The sequence below is a fragment of the Cavia porcellus genome, unplaced genomic scaffold (genome assembly GCF_034190915.1).
Source record: "Cavia porcellus strain 051 isolate PalLab524CR breed Dunkin Hartley unplaced genomic scaffold, mCavPor4.1 scaffold_28, whole genome shotgun sequence".
In the NCBI taxonomy this organism is placed as follows: domain Eukaryota; kingdom Metazoa; phylum Chordata; class Mammalia; order Rodentia; family Caviidae; genus Cavia; species Cavia porcellus.
In genome coordinates, this window is record NW_026947511.1 from 32,570,084 (window position 1) to 32,593,737 (window position 23,654).

A 23,654-nucleotide genomic window follows, 5' to 3' on the forward strand; every position below is an offset into this window, starting at 1 on the left:
TGAGTGGACAGGGACTAGAGAAGGGCAAACACCAGAAGGAGCTAGGTCTGTGGAGGCTGCTGCAGTAGTATAGGGAAAAAATGAATAAATAAATACATAAAGGAAACAAGGAGGGGGAGGGGGAGAAAAGTTTGGGCCAGGTTGTGTCACAGCAGGACTTGCTGTGACCAGCTGTGGGGGAGAGGGGACTGGCCTGCCTAGAGCCTAAGATGTGAGCGATAAGGAGAGAAAAATTTGGAGAGGCAGCATGGGGTTTGATCTTGGAAGTACTTGGATGCCAGTCTATATTTGGGGGTCAAGAGGAGCTTTAGACAGAATTTGAGGAAAGACGTTGAGGCTGACTTTGAGCAGACATCGCTCAGTGGTACAGAGACAAGGCTGCATGCTGCTCGAGGAAGGGCTTTCAACTGCAAGAGGACAAAAGTGACGTTATGCTTCAGCTGAAGGCCTATCTCAAGGCCATTGATAAAAGGACTTGAAGACAAGTGACCATGTTGCTGCTAGCAGGGACCAACAGGGGGCGCGCTGCACCAAAACAGCCCTGGCCCTTTACCAAGGCTACCCTTGTGTCTCTCTCTGGCTTCCTGGAGCTTTTTGTTTGCCATGAGAAGAACCACAGTGGGGCCAAGTGTTGGAGAAGGGAAAGCTGAACGCGGGCGTTGAGCCTTTAGAAACCTTTGTGAGAACTCCCGTGGAAACTGCGGTGAGGAGAGGGTGGGGAGCGGCACCTCAGCCCCAGCCGGCGCTTGGCACAGCCATCCTGATTACAGAGCACAGTCTGCTCTGCACTTTTCCTCGGAAAGGTCTGGTTTTCATTTTTCCTCTTGTCCCAGCAAGCATCGTGCTTTGGGGACACAGATCTGCACTCAGTTAAAGCCTCCGCTAATGCAGACCATCTTGCCGAGCAGCAATCAACCTTACTTTGAGGTTGAGCTCAGTGGAAAAATTAAAATTAACTGTCCTTGACAGGAAGCACATACACCGCAAAGCATGTTCTCTGGGTTCAGCGGCTAGATTTCAACAGAATCAAATGGCAGTTTGAATAAATAACAATTTACACTTAGTTGCTTTTAGGGTCAAGGATCAGGGCAGATGTGCACAGGACTTACTGCATTTACCCCTGGAATGGCTTTGGCTTTGTTCCCTCTGAATGTCTTAAAGGGCTCATGAGGACACAGCAGTAGCCCTGGAGGGTGTCTGAGGGCCTTTGGGTGCTTGGGTCAGAAGCAGAGATTGAGAGTCCTCACACAACTCCTTGGAGACCTACCCTGCCCTGATTCCCCAGAGCCCACATTCAGCAAATTCTGCAAATTAACACAGTGCCTGGTGGACCACAGACACCCAGGCTCCTGTCCCCAGCTGGAGCAGCACCCAGCTGGACAATTATTAGAAGCAGGGTGGGGGCAGAGGTGCTACCCAGTCCTGTGCACTTTTGTTTGTTAAATGCCCAAGCGGGATACTTTGTTGTTCAGTTATGTTGTATAGGAAGGAGACAGAAACAGGTGCGTTTTGAGGTGATAGGCACAGAGGAAAGACCATGGGTCCTCCTATCTGCTCTGCTAAAGAAGAAAAGATTTCAGTGGGAGAAAAACATATTGCAGACTCTAGATGATGCCGAGACCTTCATGTCTGGTTGCTGAAGAAAAATCCTACATGTACTCAATCCGTTCATTTTTGAAGTAATGTCATCTCATTACAAAAATAACAAATATGCGATGCAGAATGTAGGGAACATGATCTGCCTGAGAAAACTGCCTATACTGCTACCCTGTTAAAGAACTATATTACAGTACTAGCTTTCTGGTGTAACATCCTCCTGTTATATTTCTATGATAGATTTATGTATTTTATATACTGTTGTACAAGTACCTTTCTTTACTTTGCCTCACAGATACTGCTTCATCTATATCTATAAATACAGATCTACATATATACATATATATATTTTGTGTGTGTGTGTGTGCAGTGATAGAGGTGGAACCCAGGGCCTCACACATGCTGTAAAAGTGCTCTACCACTGGGCTACATCCCCCAAACCTTTTTATGTTACTTCGACACAGGATATCTCTACGTTGCCCAGTCGGGCCTGGACGTTCCATCCTCTTGTTCAGCCTCCTGAGTCCTGAGACTGTAGGCCTGTGCCGCCACACTTCGTCCTTGTTTATTTTTTTAAATGTTGCCATTACCTAGGCTGGCCTTGAATTTGCAAGCTTCTTCCCTCAGCCTGCCAAGTGCCTGAGATTTATAGGTGTGTGCCGCCGTGGCCATTACGTTTTTAGACGTAATCCTTAATAATTTGATAGACTACCATGTATTATAAACATGCCTTTCATATGCACTAGGAAAAATATGTGACTTGCCTTTTTAAATTTATTTATTTATTTTAAGACAAGGTCCCAGGGCCGGGGGTTTAGCTCGGTGGCATAAGTGCCTGCCTGGCAAGTACAAGGTCATGAGTTCGATCCCCGGTACCACAAAACAAAATAAAACAAGGTCCCACTATGCAGTCCAAGCTGGCGTTGAACTCCCTATGTAGCTCAGGGTGGCCTCAAACTCACAGTAATCCTCCTGCTTCAGCCTCCCAAGTGCTGGGATCACAGGTGAGCTGTAAGACACATCAGTGAAAAACACGCCTGGCTGAGATTTTTTTTAAAAAGTGAATTGCTAGGTTTATGAGTAGGGGCCAAAAAACTCCTTGTCTTTCATCGACTTGTCTTAGTGAGGTTGAACATGTCACACATTTGTTGGGCCCATGGCCTTTTGTTTTGAAGGAAAACAATGCCATCCCCCTGCTGTGACCCAGTTCTCTGGAGCCCGAGAACGTCTGGTCCAGCCCTGGCTTCTGACTCCACACTGGGCTGCTGACACCCTTCTTCAATGGGCCGGCTCCTTCAGCACCCCTCCCTTCCTCTTCTGCCCTGGCCCAGCCTCCTGCAGGCCTCTCTGGGTGTCGCCAAAGCTCGCTGCCACTGTACCCCTGGGGAGTGGCAATTAAGCACACGCCCCACCTGGCAGTGCCTTGGGCAGTGTTCTGACATCCGGGCTTAAAACCCTTTGTTAGGGGCTGGGGATTTAGTTCAGTGGCATAAGCACAAGCACCTGCCTTGCAAGCAGGCAGTCGTGAGTTCGATCCCTGGTACCGATAAAAAGGAAAAAGACAAAAAAAAAAAAAAAAAAAAAAAAAAAAAAAAAAAAAACCTTTGTTATTCTCCTGATCTCAGCCTGACCCCTCAGCCTCTGCCAGCGGGTGCCTTGCCCAGGCATTGCAAGCCCTGACTATGCAGCTGTGCAGACCCCTGCCAGCTTCTTTCAGGGTGGCAATGAGCCACCCTGGGTCTGCATAAAGTCCCCTTGCAGTCATGCTGATTCTTCCCATCCTGGCCTCTGCAGAGGACCGGTTGATTTCCCACACCTGACCCTGGGCTCCTGTCTGCTGATGGCTGTATCCTGCAGCCTGGCACCTTTTTATTCTATTGCATGTGGCAGTCCACATGTCACTCCCCGGGTGTGGCCTTGAGGGTGTCCTCCTTCTCCAATGGACTCTTGATAGTGCCTGTTCCTCGAAGGTGGACTTTGAAACAGAGGGCACCTCCGTAGCTTTTGATCTCAGTTAATTCACCTAACATGAAAGTGAAATGTCTTAGGTGTTTTGTTTTGTTTTTTGAAACAGGGTTTCACTATGCGGTTCAGGCTGGCCTCAAACTCACTGTGGAACCCAGGCTGGCCTCAAATTCCTGCCAATCTTCCTGCCTCAGTCTCCCGAGTGCTGGGATCACAGGGGTGTGCTACCACGCCTGCCCTCAGTGTTCTCCTCTTGGTGGACAGACACACCTCACACAGCCGGTGCCGTCCTTACAGAGTGCTTGGGAAGTTGTATGATGCAATATTCAAGCTTTGAATAGGTTCAGAGATAAATTCTGGGGGAAGAGAGTAGCAGAAAAGTGGCATAAAATGTGTTCATTCCTGGGTGAGGTGATTCGAGGAAATTTTAATTTTCTTTATGTCCATGTGCATTTTGGAAAATTTCAGTAGTGAACATGCCCTATGTCCATTTACTGTGTAAACATGTACAATGATTTCATTGATGTTATTGTCTTAGCACTTAGGAGAGACTTTTCTTTGATATTGCTGAAGCTTTGACCTAGGAAACTTTGGGCAGCTTGTGACCACCAGACCCTCAGGCCTCTCACTCAGCCACCTGCCCAAGAATGGAGTCCAGTTGTACCTCAGTGTCAGTAGTTGAAGGTTCTGGGTCTCGCTTTTCTAGTTTTTTCTGGCTACATCCAGCACGTTCAGCTGTCAACCTTGGTGTGTTTTTGCTGCATCCTAAACCATCCAGCGCTCACCTTGGAGAAGCGGTCATTAGTGCTGCTTGTGTTTTGAGGCCAAATTAGTTCCTTTTGGGGGAAGAAGGTGTCCTAGCTGTGCAGGTGACACTCTCCTCACCAGGGGCTGCCACAGACGGTTGATTTGCATCCACCACCAACCCTCTCTGTCTCCCCAACCACAGCGCTGGGGATGCATCTGAATTTGAGTCTGTTGGGCTCAGACTCAAAAAGGGCAAAACAGAGAGGTCCCTGGAAAGCAACTTGGGGTAGTGGATGCTGGCGACAGTCATTTGGGGAAAATCAGGCTATGTAGGGAGGGCAGCTGGCTCTTGATAACCCCAAAGCCAGACTTTGTTTTAATAAAAATGGGCACTGCCTGAGGCCTCTACAGCTTAAGAGACAGCACAACTTTCACCAGCACCCAGCACACAGGTTCCCAGGGACGGGTCCCAGCCCCCAGCCTGGAGAGGGGTGCACTCTCTCCGTTATCCTGTCTCAGCCCAGCCTTACCATGTGAGCCCCCCTGCCTGGGAACTTGCAAGCACTTTGACAGTAGCTGGGATAGTTTCCCGCCTGCTGACTATAGGAGAAAAAATAGAAAGAAAAAAGATTTTGCTAAGCAAATGAAAGATGTGAACAAGATTAAACTGAGAATATTTAAATTACAGAAATTTAGTGCTTTCAAGCATCCTTGAGCACTTCTGAAGCACCCATTTAGGGGCTGCTGATTGATAAGAGCCGATGAATTATTCTTATCTCTGAGTCCCTGGCTCTCTGGAGGGCAACACTTGGTTAACCTAATTTGAATCTAATTTGAATGACTTAAAAGTAATAAAACAAGTGTGTGCTTGAATCTAATAAAGCCTAATTTATTTAATAGGGTGTTTCTTAAAGAATTTTATTTTAGAGCTGGAAGAGACCTTTGAAATCATTCTTTTATTTAACAAACAAAGAAACTGAGTCTCAGAACAACAAAATGTTCAGCCAGAGCCCACACGTAGCTAGTGGTCACGTGCCATGGGGACATAAATTCTGTTCCCGGAGGCATGCATGAACCTCAGCCCATGCAAGACCTGCAGCACCCTGGGTGTGGCGGAGTCAGGCCCTCCTGGATTATGGGAAATGGGTGGGGGCGGGGCTGTGTCTCAAACAAGGAAGACTCCCTGTGGGAATTCTGCCCCCCTCTCAGCAGGGCCACCTGTCCCCTCCTCTCCTGGGCTGATTGCCAATGGAGTCTTGGAGTTTCCATGCAGCCCCTTGGTGAATCCCCTTGGTGTAACCTGCATTGAGAAAATGTTGTAGAAATTTGGAAATCCAAAGGGCACTGGGCACAGATGGCAACCGCATCTGTAGACCTGGGGTCACCCAGGTCCCTGGCAGGCCGGGACGTGTCAATGGAAGGGAGGAGAATGATCTGGAGGAGGCTGAAGGAGACGCCTTCCTCCCTACACTCTGCCTTGGGTGTCCAGAGGAAACCTGACCCAGGGCTGTTTGCTGTCCGGAGGAGCCACAGCGGCAAAGCCCAGCACCTGTTCTTGCCTGCCTCATCTGTAATAGTTCACACTTAGTGAGTGTGGCATGCACCATACCAAGCATCAGGTGAGTGTTAACACATTGAATCCACATTCTATATATGGAAGAATTGAAGCCCAGAGAGCTTGGGTGACCTGCCAAGGCCACAGAGAAACCAGTGTTTGGCCCAGATGAGTGGCCATTCTGCCTGGAGGAAAGATGAGAAGGAGGAGCTTCATCTTGGGGAGAAGCTTGCCCCCAGCAGGTCCCAAGAGTCCCTGGCCTAGGCTCCAGGAGCAGAGGGTGGCCCTGGCTGCTCCGGGACACCCATCCTTACTCCTGCAGCCACACTGTCCTTACTTTAGAGCCTTGGCACCTTCTTAGGTGGCTTTCTCAGGTGCTTTTGGGAAGAAAAACTCAGATCAAATGCAAATATCAAATTAAACTGAGATTCTATGCCCGAGGAGCCAGTGTGGAGCTTTTCGCTGCTTTGGGCAATGCCTACAAGGAGACCAAGAGACCCAGAGGACTGGGCCTGCTCACAGCCTGGGCTCTGACCTCTGTGTGTTTGCTGTGGTCCCAGAATCCACTGCACTGTCGTTTGGTCTCTGTGAGTCTTGTTAACCTGGTTGAGTGGGCGTCATAGGAAGGAACCCTTGGCTGATATCAGAGACAGGTACTAGACGATGCTGACTTTGGGCTTCCTGTCCCAGAGGGCCACCCAGGTCATATGCACCTGGCCAGAGCCTGCCCAGACTCTGTGTGTGTGTGTGTGTGTGTGTGTGTGTTTGCTTTGGAGCCCCAGTAGGCAGAGCTGCATCGAGTTGAAAGGGCAGTGGCATTTTCTTGGTTGAATGTAGGCAGAGGTCTGAGGCCAGCGCGTTGCACGGTCCTGCAGTCTCAAGCACAAGCATCCTCACTGCCCACATGTCCACCACCACCAGTGGCTTCCTGAACGAAATCCTTGCCTGGCTTTCAGCCTTGCACAAGCCAGTCCTGACCTACCTGCTGGATTCCTTTCTCCAATAATAGCAATAACATTTGCATTTGTCTTTTACTTTATGATTTACAAAATGCTTTCACATTCCTTATTTCTTTGAAACTTCATGGCAACTTTTTTTTTTTGAGACAAACTCTTAGTATATATTGCAGATTGGCCTTGAACTCACTATGTAGCGTGAGCTGATCTCGAATTCACTTATATGATCCTCCTGCCTCAGCCTCCCAAGTGTTGGGACTGCAGGCACATATCATCAAACTCAGTTCAGCAACTGTTTTTAAAGATAACAAGGTCCAGGGATTTAGCTCAGTTATGTGAAGCCTGCCTCGCAAGCGTGAGATCCTGAGTTCAATTTGCAGTACCCACCCCCCGCCCTGCAAAATAAAGGTGACAACATAAGCCCTGTGAGGTCAAAGGTGCTACCAAAAGCCATTACTCCTTAGCAGGTAGCTGTGGTGGATTGTGTTTCTCTTTAGAATATTTGTTGTGCCTTGCTAGGGGCAGGTTATACTTTCTTGCCCTGTCATCAAGAGACTTTGGCAGGGATGTGCGTCTTGTCCAGTGAAACGTAGGCAGAAATAATACATGTTGCACACGCCTGCAATCCCAGCACTCGGGAGGCTGAGGCAGAAGAATCGTAGCTAGGTGGAGACCAGCGTGGGCCACAAAGCGAACTTAAGACCAGCCTGAACTGCATAGTGAGACCCTGTCTCAAAAAGACAAGAAAAAAGAAAAAAGAAAAACAGAAAAGAAGAAATAGCCCGCGTTGCCTTAATTCCCAGTTATGGTTTTCCATGTCTCTTTGTCTCAGTTGCAAGAGAGAAAAATATCCCAGCAATTTACAGATCAGGGATAGACTCCGGTGGCCGTGGAGCAGGTCACAGTGGAGCTCAGTCAGGCTGTCACACGAGTAAGAAATGCACCATGGGCTTGGAAGGCCACCGGCCTGTCAGCACGAAGCTTAGATTATCACAGCCTTACCCAACAGCACAGTGCTGAAAGCCGGCTGAGTCCCAGACCTCCTGAAAGTGTGCTTTCTCCCACCCTCGTCCCATCTGTTCCAGATAAATCACCCGATTTGTTCTCACCTCCATGGCTTTCTCATCCTGCTCCTGCTCTCTGGAATTTCTTTGAAACCCTACACATCTTCCCAAGCCAGGCTTGATGGAATCCACGTCCTCTGCGATCTTACTCAGATCCATGATAATACCAAGCGTGTGCTCGGTACTCACTGCATGCCAGACCCAGCTCTGAGGCTCGTTTGCATGCAGTTAATCTTCACTCCCTGAGAAAAGCCCGATAACATCACCAAAGAAGGCGCAGAGGTGAAATAATATATCCAAGGTCACGCAGCTATAATTGCCGGAGCCAAGACTCCAGGCCTGACTCTTTCCAACACACTTCTGCTGATGTTTCTACATGTACCTTCTCTCCTTACATACCAAGATGCTCCTTTCGCTGATGGGTGGGTTTTTTTTTTAACCTGGGTTTTGAGTATAAATTCTGTGATTTACTGGTAGTATGACCTGAAACTTAGTAGTCTCTTTCCTTTTCAAGTCCCTGCAAGTTGCCCAGGAAATTCTAACTGACTTGACTGAGCTCTCTGAGCCTTGGTTTGCCCATTTATAAAATGGGAGTGATAATATACTTCCATAGGGTTACTGTGGATTCTGAATGAGCCTGGCCCAAGGCATAGCACATGGGTAAGAATTCAATGCAACTCATTATTATTATTATCAGCCATAGGAGAGATAAATATTATATATAATATAAATATCTATATTTATATAAATATCTGTAATATTTATCTAATATATATAATACACAGAGAGAGACGTGCTTCTCACTGCGGGCATCAGAGAAAGCTAGTTTCATGGCAGAAGGGACTTTTGTGAACTCTGAAGAATGATCAGGACAGAACACAGAAGGGAGATCAACCAGGAGGTAAGGTGAAGGGAAGACATTGAGGCAAAGGGACCAGTGTGACCAAAGACACAGAGGTGGTCAAAGTTTGAACACCGTAATCTCCTGCCCCCATTTGCACCATTAAGCTTAGAGCTAAAGAAAAGATTCTCTAGGGCCAGGGATTTAGCCCAGTGGTGTAAGCGCCTGCCTAGCAAGCACAAGGTTGTGAGTTTGATCCCCAGTACTGAAAAAGAAAAAGAAACCAAAAGAAAATGTCCTCCATGCGGAAATGCTGCATCAAGCTGTCTGCTGCAGTACTGTTTATAAAAGTGAGAATATGGAAACAACCATTATGTTCAACAACAAGGGAAGTAATAAATGAATAAGTGGTCTCCTATCCCTCTGATATGTTGTCTGTTATTATTCCCAGTGTGGGAAGCCTGTAATAAAGGAAATGCTTATGAATGAAGTTAGGTGGGAAACATGAGATAAAATAATAATCAATGAAGTTACAGATACATAAAAACAAATTAATTACTCAACTAAAAATAATGCACAGGAAGTCTAGGAGGAAATGCACTGAAATATATGGCTTTGGAACAATGGGCTTGAGAAATTGAAGTTGTCTTCTCTCTGCTAACCTCTCTTTTATTGTTATAGCTAACCATTACTGAATGCTCACTGGTTAGGAACCACGCTATTTTACAAACAGCATCACAATCCATGGAAACCTACAGGGGAGGGGTTTTTTTTATCACTTTATTGCACATATGGAATGAATACTTGCCCGGTCATACGATGAGCATACTTTGCTTTTACAATAGGAAAATATATTTACTAGATTTAATATATCATTATTAAAAGATAAAAGAGTCAGGTTCACTTTTTTTGCTAGCGTTATAATAGATATTTTGTGCATATACAGTAATATTCTTATATCTGTGATACAGTAATACTCAGATCTGTGAATTGTGCTTCTGAAAGTGATTTTGGGATGAAATGTATATGTACATTTTTTTAAAAGAAACAAATTTTAGTTTTACAGAAAATTTGCAAAAATAGTACACAGATTATTTGATGATACAGAGGGGTAAAATATTAATCCATGCTAGGACTTGGGAGAGCCCTGAACAGTTTGCAGGATGGAAGAAAGCCAAGCCTCACGGGCCGAGTACTGTCTGATTCTGTTTATACAAAATATCCAGAACAGGTAAATGCATAAAAACAGAAAGTAGACAGACTGGTGTTTGCCAGGGGCTGGGGAATGAGAGGCAGCTGTTTAATGGTTCCAGGTGTCCTCTTTAGGTGATAAAAGTATTCTGAAATACATAGTGGTGATGGTCACCCAGGTCTGCAACCAGAATAAAACTACTGAATCGTATCATTTAAAAGGATAGATTTTATGGTATGTGAATTATAACCAAATGAAGCTAAAAGCAAAAGAGAAAACAGAATTTCTCTGTTCCCTCACCTAAGACCCTAATATTCTCAACTAGAAAGGGATCCGGGACAGACCCCAGCCTCTCCCCGTGAGTCAGCGCCATTCTTGGACTGCAGGTAGAGAGAAGGCCACACCAGGAAGCAAGCCCTGTCTTGGAACTAGTGCCATCATGCATGGGTCGCCAGTGGACTGGAACAGACAGACCCCAGCCCCCTCCAACACGCAGGCTGGCAAACAAGAAGCACCAACCTCTCCCACCCCACCTGCTCTGTAAGTGACTGGCTTATCCGGAGACACACAGGCTGTGATGATAGCTGTGGAGGTGAAATGCAATTGGATGCCTGCGGTGCTGTGGTGTTTCACTGACCTTGCAGGTCTCGGGCCAGGGGTCTGCTCAGAGGTTCAGAGGGCAGCGGTACGCAGTGTGGCATCTAGGGGGGATCTCCTTCTGAGGGTTGCAGCCACTGTTGATTCCCTATGGTCTAGTTTTGGAATTCCTTTATCATATCCATTGTTTTGTTGGGTTAGGGTTTTCTTTTGTTTTGTTTGAGTATGTCAAATCTGATGGCAGGAGCAGCTATTTCAAAGATAGCAAAAAATATTATGGTAGCAATTTTGGATTTACTATTGGCTTGCTTTGAAGTCCTTTATTGCATTCATTGTTTTGTTTTTACTGTTTCTATTCTATTCTGTTCTGTTTGATTTTTACTATGTCTGAAGTTATCTGCAGCTATTTGGAAGACATCAAGAGGCATTGTGGTAACTATTATCAATTTTGTAATGTTTTGAAGCCCTGCATCTCTTACACTGGTTTGTTTTAATTGGTTTTATTCTGTTTTATCCTCTTTAAATTAAGAGAAAATAAAATAAAATAAAAGTGATTGAGTAAACGATTATGTTATAGAATATTCAAAGTACAGAAGAGTATGTGTGGTGTTGTTCCTTTTTTAAAGTATTGTGTAGAAGAAATGAAACTTTTATATGTTTCCTTATGTTTGCAATAACACACATGAAGCAGTAGAAATATGCTAGAGAACTTAATACTGGTTAGTGGTAAAATTAAGAGATTACACAATTTTTTGTAACCTCTTATTTAGTTTATATTAGTATTTTAAAAAAGCTTTTGACTTTTGTTGTTCCTGAGGATTGAATCCAGGGCCATGCACATGCCAGATTAGTGCTCTACTACATTTTTTATTTTGAGATAAGTCTTGCTATGTTGCCCAGCTTGGCTTTAAACTTGCAATCTTCCTGCCTGTAGCTGGGATTATAGGAATGTGTAATTTGTATAATGCCTCACGTTTTTTTAAAAAAATGGAAAAAATAAGAGATTCTGCCTTGGTGATTTTCCTGGCTAGGTAGTTATTTCTAGCAGGTTTGTTCTTTGAAACAGGGTCTCACTATGTAGTTCAGGCTGGCCTTGAACTCACTACACAGCCAAGGCTGGCCTGGAACTCGCAGTGATCCTCCTGCCTCAGCCTCCTGAGTGCTGGAATTACATGCATGTGCTATCACAGCCCATTAATTATTTCTAGTTCTGAAAGCAGCAAGATGTGTGTTAAGGTCCCATTGGCAGGGCCCCTGTCCTGTCTGCTCCGTGGACACACGGAACATGAGCTGACGTTCTGGAGGCCTGAGAACGAGCTGGGGTGGTGGTTAGGACCGAGCTTCTGGACTGGGTAAAGCTGTACTTGAACCTCAGCTCTCTGCTGTCATGCTGTGGGGCCTGAGGGGCACTTACTAAACTGCTTTTTATTAGGTTATCCTTAAGATGAAATGAGACCACATATGTGGGGTGCTTAGCACAGTGTCTGGATATCCTACTCTGTGAATGATGGCCATTATTATTACTAGTAAGATCTATAGTCAGTTTTTTGTGGGATGGGGAATGGTGGCTGTAACACCTAGAAAAGGGGATGGTGACTATGACTTAGCCTGACCATCATTCCGGATGCATGGGCTATGCCTTCAATCTGACAATTGATGTTATTCTTGCTGCTGTTATATCCACCTAAAATAAAAGACTACAGTTCCCAGCCTCCCTTGCAGCTAGGGGCAGGGGAAGTCTCAGGTAAGACTTCCTTTTGGAAAATGGTCATTTTGTCTTCCCTTCTCTCTCAGTCCTGCTGATTGAATCTCACAGATGTTGGTCAGCATCCCCAACAGCAGTATAACACCCTGCAGCCACCTTGTGGCCAGACCCTCTGCATGCCTATGAAAGACAGAAATAAGCCTCTGCCCTGGCTTTTCTGTAAAATGAAGATGCACCCACACAGGGATGGCATGGCACAACTAACCAAAGCCAAAGGTCATGGCCAGCACGAGGGGTGAGCCGGCAGGGGACGGGCTGCTGCCTTCCCTGGGCACTTACTCGTCACCAATGTGGAGCCGCGGCCAGACCTCGTTGACGTGGGTGTACTGGGGGCTGCCCTTCCAGAAGAGCCGCTCTAGCTCAAAGGCGCCAGGTGTGCAATAGTCCTCAGCCTCCGCTTCCTGGGCCCGCGGAAACAGCCCCTTGGCAGGCGGGTAGGCATTCGTGAGGTTTGTCTTCGCGTCCCCAGACGTCATTTTGGAGCCAAGGGGTTTGCTCTCCTTTCTGCAGCTGTTGACGAGAGAGGGTCAGAATGAGGGTTGATGGGGACACTGGGTAGGGGTGGCTGCTACAGGGACAGTAGGAGAAAGCCAAATCTGCCCCGCCTGCTGTGTCTTTGCACACTCACCCAGGGACACAGCTAAGTGGAGATGGCCACGGTGACAGTTAAATGACCGTCTCGACATTCTAGTGTTTCCAGAGCCAGGAGACCAGAGGCTGAGATGAATTTGCACACTGCAGACCTCAGAACGGATTTGGGCCCAAGAAATCCTCCCAGCATCCGGTGCCTTCCCACCTTTCTTTTAGACTTTACCCTTTTTTGATGCCTACTTTTTCCTTTACTGACTGGATCCTGCTTATTTAGACAGTTCTAAACTTGAATCAGAAAGCCCAGGAGGTCCCTGCCTGCAGGCTGGTGGCCCTCCTGACACCCACAGAGAGCTGCTGGCCAACAGGCAGGTGTGGCTGTGTCCAGAGCGGGCCTGGCCGGGGTCTCCACTGCCACTCACAGAGGTGGGGCTATGACACCTGGACACTGAGAGAACTGGCCGTGTGGCGGTTGGCCGGCTGGCTGGGACACGGGCTCACATTTGCAGGGGTCACCATAGGAGGCAGGTCACTGCGGCCCTAATGTCTCAACAAGGAAACGCAGTGCCTGCACTCTGGAAGGGGCTTGGAGTGGGAGAGCGTGGCGGGCTCCGCTGGCGGAATGCAGAGTTCTTACTGTCCCCTGGAAATGAAGTCAGTGTGGGGCAGGGCGGCTGGTGTTCCCTGAGCTCAGTAAATGATCACCTCCAGTCCCACAACCCCACGAGGGGAGTCAGAGAGGCGGTGACTGAGGAGCACGGTGGGGCCGCAATGTTATTTATTTGTATACTACTTGACAGATACAGCCAACCTTCTATTCTGATTCTTCCACGTCAGTGGAGTCCACCAACTGAGGATCAAAAATCATCCAAAAAGAAAAACTGCACCTGTTGTGAACACTCACAGACTATTTTCCTTGACGTATTCCCTAAACAATACAGTGTACAACTGTTCACAGTGAATACACATTGCATTGGGTTATAAGGAATCCAGGCTTGGTTTAAAGTACGTAGGAGGAAATACAAAGATTAGACCCAAATCCTGTACCCTTGTCCATCAGGGTGTCCTGGGGGCTCCTGGAACCCATCGCTTATGGTGCTGAGTGAGGGCTGTACTTAAACAGTACTAATTTTGTGCATGCATCATTTTGTTCCAAGTTCTTCACGATTATAAATGCGTTTAACCTTAAGTGCTCTCTGAGGTGGGCAGCGTGCGTCTCCCCATTTCACAGAGGAGGTGAATTGTGCAGAAGGTGCCTGCGGCACGCAACCCTTGCTCATGGAGAGGGAGAAGTGGACATGGTGTGAACAGCACAGATAGATCTGAGGAAAGGAGCCTGTCGGGCTTCAGAGACCACTAGGATCAAAGACCTCTCGGAATCCTGCTTGAAAAGGCTCCCACTTATCTAAAGCAGACCACTTGAATACAAATAACAAAAAGAATGCCGGATTGAAATCCATTGCTCACTGAGATGGCAAAGGACCTAATTATTCACTGCTGGGAGGTGGTAAGGGAGGAGCTCCTTATTTTGAAGCTGGGTAACTGGAATCTAGCTTGCGTTGTTCCTTTCTGACACAAACTCTACTCCTGGAGAGATGAGGGGAATTTTGTCTTTGATGCTGTATTCCAGGTGATAAGGGAGGATGCGGGACTGGATCCACGCAACCAGTGTTGACTACTAACAACACAAGAATAAAAGGAGAAAGAGCTGGGCGTGGTGGTGCCCACCTGTAATCCCACCATCTGGGAGCTGAGCTAGGAGGATCCTATCAGGTTGAGGTCAGCTTGAACTATGTAGCAAGACCTTGTTTCAAAAAATAAATAAGAGCCTGATGAAGCTGTGAGGCACAGCTGGCTGGGGGCAGTGGTGGCTGGGGTTGAACAGTGGTCACAGTTACTGTGTGTGTTTTGTGTGTGTTTGGAATCCTCTGAAACAATTCATAAAAAGGCGCTGTGCACCATAACATGCCCCGGTAGTGCCAGCTGCTTAGGAGGCCGAGACAAGAGGGTCACTTGAACCCAGGCATTGAGGGTCAGTTGAGGCACTACAGTGAGACCTTTAGAAAGGACTGAAATCCAGCTTTGGGGGTTTTGATCTACTGAGTCCATAGCAGACGTACCGAAGGACCCTGGTTAGCAGTGTGTGTTGGTGGTGATATAGGAGGTGAGGATTTGTGACTTCCCCTGCACTGCGTGCTTCCTGCCGGGGGTGCAGGCAGTGCAGGGCAGATGGGACCCTTCTTTGGGGCCTCTCGAAGAGTGGCCTAGACACTGTGTTCATCAGTTCCACTCGGCACTAAAGATGGACAGAGGCCTAGGAGCTTATGTTTTAACCAGCAAGTCTGACGCTAAGTATTTGCCTGAAATGTGGTCAAAGAATCAAGGAGCTTCTGAGAAGAGAAAGGGAGTAAGGGGCCTTCCATCTCCTCACTGAGGCTGGGCCAGAGCTCGGCCCGAGCTGCAGGGCGAAGAGAAGGCAGGACGAGCTTGGAGTCTCTTATCTCTGTAGCCTCAGTATCTGGAACACAGCACAGGCTAGGGAAACCTTTGCTTGGGGTGTGTGTGTGTGTTTGCTGTTTGAGACAGGGTCTTGCTGGGTCAGACTGACCCTGAACTCACTGTGTAGCCCAGGTGGCCTCAAATTCACATCAATCCCCCTGCCTCAGCCTCCCAAGTGCTGAGGTTGCAGGTGTGTGCCGCCACGTTTGGCTGGGAAGTGTTTGTTGAATGAGAAAATGCCTTCGTGAATGGATGAACTGAGGCAGAAAAGAATGAATGAGTTGGTAGGGAGATGGGTGATAAAGGCCTGAGAGGCCTTGTGGGGACTCAACCAGGCTGGTGAAGCATGGCTGACCTGCAGGGAGCTACTGACCTTTGTCCTCCTCCCAGCAGTAGCCAAGGACTAACTTTGACCTCAGGGCCCAGCAGGAAGGGGAATCATCCCAAGGGGTAGCCGAGGCTCCTCCACAGGAACCAGTACAGACCCCCTGGTCTCCTAAGCACACAGTGACAGCTTTCCTTGTGCCCCACCCCTAGGGACCCTACGTCTGACACTCCTGAATTTCAGCTGGTGCCGGGGGTGAAAAACGGTGTGGTGGTGGTTTACACCCTTTTGGACCTGCTTGCCTGTAGCGGAGGCTTCAGAAAGGTGATTTTGGGGTGATGCTGGAGCCACTGCACTCTGAGCATCTGCCCCTTTCCGCTCCCAAGGCCCCCACCTCTGTGCTGAAAGCCCAGCTGCGTTTCCAGACAGAAGCGGAAGCGGCTCGGTCCACCCTGAGCAGCTTGGCACGCAGAGGGGCTCTGGGATCCATTATCCCCCAGCACCGCTGGATGGGGAAGAGAACAAAGCGAGGAGCCGTCCAGAAACCGCAGACCTGTAATCTTTCCAAATCCTCAGGGCGGCTGTGTGCATCCCTCTCTGCATGGCTCTCAGATACCTCATTTGCAGAGAGGCCAAGAGAGTCTGTTTCCCAGATCACAGCCAAAATGGCAGGGAAGACAAATCTGTTCTGTTTGGTTTCCATAGATCCCACCCCGAGATTAGCTGCCAAAGTCTCCATGACACACGCAATATCAATCACAGGCTAAATGTCATAATGAGGGCCAGGCAAGCTGTCAAGAGCGGCTCCGGGTTCCAGTTACAGCTGCATAGTTAGAGATTTGGTCCCAGGAAATCAAATGCCAGCTCTGAAGGCTGCTTGGCCTCTGTAAACGTCCTCGTCAAGAGATGGCCATGCCAGGATGCTTCACGGGCACTGGCAGATGACACAGCCCGAGGAAACCAACAATAGCCTGGCTGTCAGCCTGAAGCAGGAGACCTTAGAAGGAGGTGGGGACAGAAGCGTGAACAAGGGCAGACACTTCCCTGGAGGAGCTGCCACTCCACTCCGTGTAGGAGCGCAGGCTAGATTTCCTCATACATTTGTGAGAAGGCAGGAAACCAGATTTCTCTAAAACATGCATTAGTATTTCAATGTAGGCAGCGGTAGCAGATGTTGTCCCGGGTTTGTCCCTTTCCTTGCTCAAGTCACTGTCAATGACTGGCAGACAGTGCCTTTTACAAGGGGAGTTCAAAATAATGTAGTGAATGTTTAAGTCACGAGTTGATTACGGTAAAAACACAGCCATTAATCTCCTCCAAAATACCCTCCCTCGATCTGAACACACTCGTCCGTCCCATTACTCCTGCCACTTTCTGGAGCAGTTCTGCAAGTCCTCTTTCATGAGTGTCTTTACAGGACCAGCCATCCAGGGAACGCTGCAGCCCAGTGCTGCCCAGTGGAAAGGCAGGCTCGTTAGACACGTCACAGTTGACCTCACCCACTTCCTCACCGCTCTGGCACCACGCGACTGCTGGCTGTCCCCCAAAGTAACAGTGGCCATGTGAATACTTCCGCCTTCGGAGGTGGTGAATCAGAGGAGCAGAGCTGAAGAGATGGGTGATTCATTTCAGTGGAAAAATTAAATCTCTTCCAAGGGGTCTGGCTGGGGAACCAGGGGAAGAGACTGGCTGGGGAGCCATAGCGACAAATGACAGTGTACAAGTTAAGTCTGTCATTTTTTTTTTTTAATCGGTACCAGGGATCAAACTCACGACTGCCTGCTTGCAAGGCAGGCACTTATGCCGCTGAGCTAAATCCCCAGCCCTAGGTCTGTCATTTTTAAGATCTATAGTACGGACCTTGTGCTTAACAGAAACACACCATTTGAGGATCTTTTTGACAGGAAAAAAAAAGTCCTGCAGCATGGCCTGGGAAGTGGTAGAATGGATCAAACAGAACCAAAATGCTGGGGCTGGGGATATAGCTCAGCAGCATAAACACCTGCCTGGCAAGTGCAAGGTCCTGAGATCAATTCCTGGTACAAAAAAAAAAAAAAAAAAAACAAAAAAAACAAAACCAACTCTGTACAGTAAAGCAAGAAAGTTTCGAGTTTCCTGGGACATTCTAGAAGGGGTATGAGAAGACCTTTTGGTACAGGAAAGGGAAGGTTGAGGCCTGAAAGGAGTTTCCAGGTGACAGATGGCTCCAAGCTACTGAGAAGGAGGAATTCCCAGTGTCACCTGGAGGTGCCCCACAGCTATGCTGGCCCTCATGGTTGAACTCAGTGTTAGACAAAGCCATTTCTTTCTCTTTTTTTGGGTACTAGGGATCCAGGCAGGTGCTTATGCTGCTGAGCTAAATCCCCAGCAAAGCCATTTCTTATACATGACAGGTACAGTATAAGAAAGCAAAGAATAAAAGGTGATTTTAAGAAAGCAAAGAAAATGCCAGTGGTGTGGCACACACCTGTAATCCCAGCACTCGAGAGGCTGGGGCAGGAGGATCACTGTGAATTCAAGGTTGATCTGGGCTACTGAACTGCACAGTGAGACCCTGTGTCAAAAAAGACAAGAAAAAGAGTCGTGGGCTTGAAGGGAAGAGGCTAGGAGTTTAAAAGCACTTTTTTCAGTATGGTCCTGTTCTTACACAAAAATAATTGTCACCAAAATTATTTTGATTTTTTTAAAGCAGCTTTTCACATGTGCCACCACACCAGGTTGTCACCAAATATTAACACTGGCTATGTTCTTATCTGCAGCAATGAAATTACTGTGAATTTTGTTTTCTTTTGTTTAAGTAACTATCTTTTCTAAACTGTCTGTGGTAACTACGTGTTACTCAAACATACAGAGGGAAAAGAATTAAAACCCTGGGGAGACGCTATTTTAGAATTGTTCTGCGGGGAGATGCACACCTTACACTTGTAAAGTGAGGCCAGGGCGAGGCCCACTCTCTCTGAGGCCCCAAGTGGCCCTCACTCTCTCCAGGCACTGCCTGCCTCCATGAGGACAAGTCTGTGTCCTGGAGGTCACACTAGACCCTCATGCTTCCTGGGGAACCAGAGGAATCCGCACTAGATGGTCCCCAACTTATACGACTTCTTTCTTTTTTTTGTTCTTTTTGAGACAGGGTTTCACCATGTAGTTCAGGCTGGCCTTGAACTCACTATGTAGCCCAGGCTGGTCTCGAACTCACAACAACCCTCCTGCCCCAGCCTCCCGAGTGCTGGGATTACAGGCATGCACTCCCACACTTGGCCTTATACAATTTCTTAAGAAAAAGAAAGTAATAGGCGCAGAGCCCCAGAAGAGGTTGGTACAAGTGTGGGGTGCTCAGGCTTCAAGGAGAATCTGGCTGGAAGGGAAATTATTCCCCCCTCTGATTTGAGGGTTCCCCAGCCCTATCGAATGTCTAGGCTATTTTTGGTTCCCTCAGTGATCCCAGCTTCCCCTTAGTTTAGCCTAAATCAGTCGCATCAGGGCGCTAGAATGGGAACAGGAAGCACCACCATTTTCTCCTTGACTCAACCTCACGGGAGCTTTATTCCTGTGTCCCAGTATCTGACACTCGGCCCTGGGAGAGGATTGGGCCAGGGTGGTGGGCTGGGCCAGAGGGGTCTCTCATGTCTAGAAATTTTGGGTGCAGTAGAAAAGTTTAGACTCTGATCTGCCCTCCCTTGGAGATTATTTTGTATTTATAGGTGTCCATATTCCCAGTGCACCGGAATCGTGAGGGACCTTAGTTTAGGTTTAAGTACGTGCACACAGCCAGGCATGGTGGCACCGTCTGTAATTTTAGCTACTCAGGAGGCTGAGGCAGAACAACAAACTCAAGACCAACCCGGGCAATCTATCAAGGGCTTGCCTTAAAATAAAAATGAGAAGAACTGGGATGCAGCTCTGTGCAAAGGCCCTGGGTTCAATCCCCAGGACCATGGTGAATGAATGGATGGATGAATGAACACACACATTTCTTCCTGACTCCACCCAAGTTGGGTCTGGAATGTGCTTTGCAAGAAGTGAAAACCTTACTGTGGTTGGGCAAATGACAATTAGAGTAAAACCTGTGGGGTGTGAGTGTACGTTGTGGGGGCTGGCAGCTGTGGACGCATATAAATACGTGCATATTTTAATTTGCTATGTCAGTGCTTGCTTTTATGCATTGAAATCTACCAAAGCGATCCCAGCTAGAAAATAAAAATTATAGATTTTTTTCCCCAAAAAATTATTTTTGAAAACCCAATAATCTTTTTTGTTGCCTATAATTTAATTCTTAATGTAGCAACTATAATCCAAACGTAAGCATTTTTCCTTTCTTTTAGATTCTGGCAAGTAGGGTAACAGGAGGCAATTATGTGAATTAGTGTAAAATCCTTTTTATTAAAAGAAAAACAGAAAAGCCTTCATTTGAGAGGAAATTGAATATCCCCCCCCCAGTGGTGTCGATGTCATGAACTCATTTGATTAACTCCTCAGATGGTTTCAGAGCGCTTCGGGGTGGTAATTTTTGAACTCCTCTAATTGATTTCCCTAGTCTTGGTTTGGCGGAAGGGGCCTTGCAGAAGGTGGGGAGCTGGAAGCCACACCCTTTCCTTCTCCCACAAAGGGTGGACACCAGCCAGTGGGGACAGGGAGGGGGCCTGTGGGGAGGGACGTCTGGCCCAGGCCTGCTGTAGGCCCCAACCCCAAGCAGCTAGGCCTTTGCCTCCTCTGGAGATGTGTGGAAAGGCAGCCAGCTGCTTAGCATGGAGAACTGCTTCCCACCCAGTGTCCCCTCAGAACAAACTCTCCTTGTCAGGGGAAGCCTGAGGGATTTCAGACTGTGAGGGTCCAGCCCCTGCTGTGGGCCCTCCACTTCCTGCTGCAGGAACCCTTCCTCAGAGGCCTGGCTCCAGGATGCCAGGCAGGGGAGCCCTGGACCTAGCAGGGCTGGGACTGGGTCTGCTTCCTCTGGAAGCTGCTGCCAAAGCTCCCAGAGGAGCCCAGCCCCTGGGAAGGGATCCTAAGGGTGGCTGCTTCTACTGTGTGTCTGCAGGTCGCTCTTGAGACCTCCAAAGTAGACTAACTGCCCCATGCTTCAGATGACAACAGAGGGTCAGAGAGGAAACCCACACTGATCTACCACGAGAAGCAACAGAGACTTAGCCGGAGCAGCCTTGCCTTCCAACCAGGTCAACAGGTTAACTCACTCGTCACAGATAGAGCTCCTAAGACAAGCCTGGGCCTCCCACATTTGTGTGCTCCTCCCCCCCGCCAAGTGCAGGGTGGTGTGAAAATGTGTCTAGAGCTGGCAGGGACCCCAGCGTCTCACATAAGTCTCATCTGGAAGTGGGGACAGTGCCCCTTCACTGGCTGTTGGGGTAAATGGGATAAGCTGAGCCCTTGGTACGTCGGTGTGGGCTTCAGGTGTCTCCTAGAGCAGGGACCTGGAGCCAGAAGCCAAGGAACCAGAGCTGTGTTCGAGCCAAGTGTAGGAAAAGATGTGTGGGGTGGTGTCTGTTGGGAAGTTGGGCCCCATGAGATGGCCTAGACAATCCTGCACAGCCTGCTGTGGTGACAGGGGCTTGGGGGGGCTCTCTCCCTGCAGTGAATACCTAGGTGCTGGTATGAGCCTTCACTCCTTCCCTCCTCCCCATGGAAGAGGAGGGCTCAAAACCAGCCGGGGTCCCCCGAAGAAGCTGAGCGTGATGGTGCACACCTGTAATCCTAGCACTTGGGAGGCTGAGGCAGGAGGGTCACACAACTTCAAGGCCAGCATGGGCTACACACAAGGCCACCTGAACTACATAGCAAGAGCCTGCCTCAAAAAACCAAACCAAACCAAACAAAAACATCCAGTGGCTACACTGTCAGCCTCTGAACTCCACAGTTCAGCCTCTCCCACTGTCTAAGCTGCATGACCTGGCAAATCACTTGAATCTCTCTGCCTCGGTTTCCTCACCTGACAATACAGACAATGGTGTCCATCCTCACAGAGGAGATGAGTGCTTCCGGGCAAAGTTCTCAGCACAGAGCTGGGCTGGGGTCAGCCGACTCCTGAGTACCCTGAAGGCCTGCGGGGTGACCGACCTCCCCAGCTCTCTTCCCTCCTCCCGCCGCACCCCACACTTGAGGACTCAGCTCTTGTCAACGTCAGAGGCCTCTGGTTTGTTGGTGTAACCAAAATGGTTTTCTCACTAAGAGGTGGGAACACCGGAAGAGCAAGACAACAGAAAGTCATGGTGTCCCATGCTACTGGTGGCCTCTCCGGAATGCTCCTCTGAGTCCCAGACACAGCAGCTCTTGGACTCCAGGCCCACGTGTGACCTGGGGCCACAGGACAAGCGCGCCAGGGTCAAAGGAGACAGTTCTACTGGAGACACAGGACACCTTCCCCCTTCTGACCGCAGGACCAGCCTCTCTCTCACAATCAGCACATCAGCCTGGCCCCTTCCTCCCACCAAGACTGGGAAAAGCTTCCAGAACAGTCGCCCTGGCCCTGGTGCTTAGTGTTACCCAGCACACAGGGAGCAGGCTGGTCCCTGGGCTTCAGGCTCTCGTTTGTAGTCCATGCTGCCCTCACACAAGCACAGTCACATTGATTTCCCTCTTCCCCCCAGCCCCCAGGCCCCCAAGATTTTGCCCTCAGCTGGCTCCATGGACAGCCTCGTTGAAAAGCGACATATTATATAATGCTCTAGACACCCCAGAAGGGCCCTGTGATCTTAACCCACCTCGTTATCACTTAGAAATAGTCATAGAACCAGAAACTTCGATTTAGAGGGAAGTAGACAAAATTCCATCGTGTCTCTGAAAAGTGCTGCGATGCCAAGGAACCTTTCACACTTCCAGGACATCTGCTGGTCTCCACAGCCCCAGAAGTAGTAGGGAAAAGCCCCTCAAGAACACTTGGCAGAACCAGGAGGTCCCAGCGTCCCCGCCCAAGGCCTTACCTGTGTGTGTGGGACCTGCTTGGCCAGGAGGTGCTGCTCTGTGGGCATGTGGCAGCCCACAGCCAGCCTTGTCGACTGGCATCAGGGAGCCTATTTTTAGGGTCAGATCTGCTGACGCTGACCTTGTGCGCCGTCCAGTCTGAGAGGAGACCTGTGGCATTTGCTTGCAAAATGATTCGCCAGTGTCACCTGAAACCCTTGACTTAGGAAGTCCCATACCTGGGCCCCACATGCCTGTCCCTGGGGCCAGCCACAGATGCAGGATGCGTGGCCACAGGGGTGGGGACAGATGGGGATTTCCCGGCTTTGTTTCCTGTGGATGGACAAGGCCAGGTGTCGCCTCTGCAGGCCCTGCCGTGAGCTCTGCCCTCAAATAGCTGGCACATGGTAGATCTGTCTGCTGCCACAGAGCCCAGGGGAGGACAGGGGCATCCAGCATGAAGGCCCCTCCACTGCAGTCTCTCCTGAGGGTTTGTCGCTGTCCCCGGAGCAATGGAAAGGCTGCCACGCACACAGGGGATGGTGAAGCTAGGAGGCCTGTCCTCCTCGGCTCTGTGATGGGCAGCACGTTCTCCTCTTCTGTTGTTCTGGACACTGGCAGGGAGGAAATGTGGCTGGTTCTTAGCACGGTGCCCAGCACGTGGCCACGCTGTGAAATATGCTGTGTGGTTTATTAGTGCACCTCAAACACCCCCAGTTCGACATCCCCCAGGCCATCCCTAGTCTCTCTTCTGGCTTGTCCCTCCTGCTTATTGGCTCCAGCCACTTTCCCCTACACAACGTCCCACCGAGCCCTGCAGTGTAGCCCTTCTTTTTAACACCAAGTGGCAGAATTTCTAGTAAAATTAGGGCTTCTACAGTTCCAAGTACCATCCATGTCACCCCATTTTGGGCATTTTTCCCCATTTTTTAATGTTTGTTTGTTTTTATTATGTAGCCCAGGCTGGCCTTGGTGGTGACCATCTTGCCTCAGCCTCCTGACTGATGGGATTATAGGCATGTGTCATGTCTGGCTTTCTTTGGGGCATATCT

At 48.7% G+C, this 23,654-nt stretch overlaps 1 protein-coding gene across 2 annotated transcripts in view; it reads right to left on the bottom strand.

The window, feature by feature from the left end:
• The window catches only part of Dusp29 (dual specificity phosphatase 29), a 31,337-nt gene extending 8,602 nt beyond the window's left edge, over positions 1–22,735 (bottom strand). The window contains exons 1-2 of one of the 2 annotated variants that reach the window (XM_003473607.5): positions 22,623–22,735; positions 12,558–12,788 (exon numbers count right to left, since the gene is read on the bottom strand). In XM_003473607.5, the coding sequence (XP_003473655.1) occupies positions 12,558–12,754 (197 nt within the window). In that variant the 5' untranslated portion in view covers positions 12,755–12,788; positions 22,623–22,735. Of the gene's footprint in view, positions 1–12,557; positions 12,789–18,157; positions 18,233–22,622 lie in introns of those variants that run through there. The other variant, XM_063238698.1, reaches the window with a different exon arrangement.
• Positions 22,736–23,654: the final 919 nt, after the last annotated feature.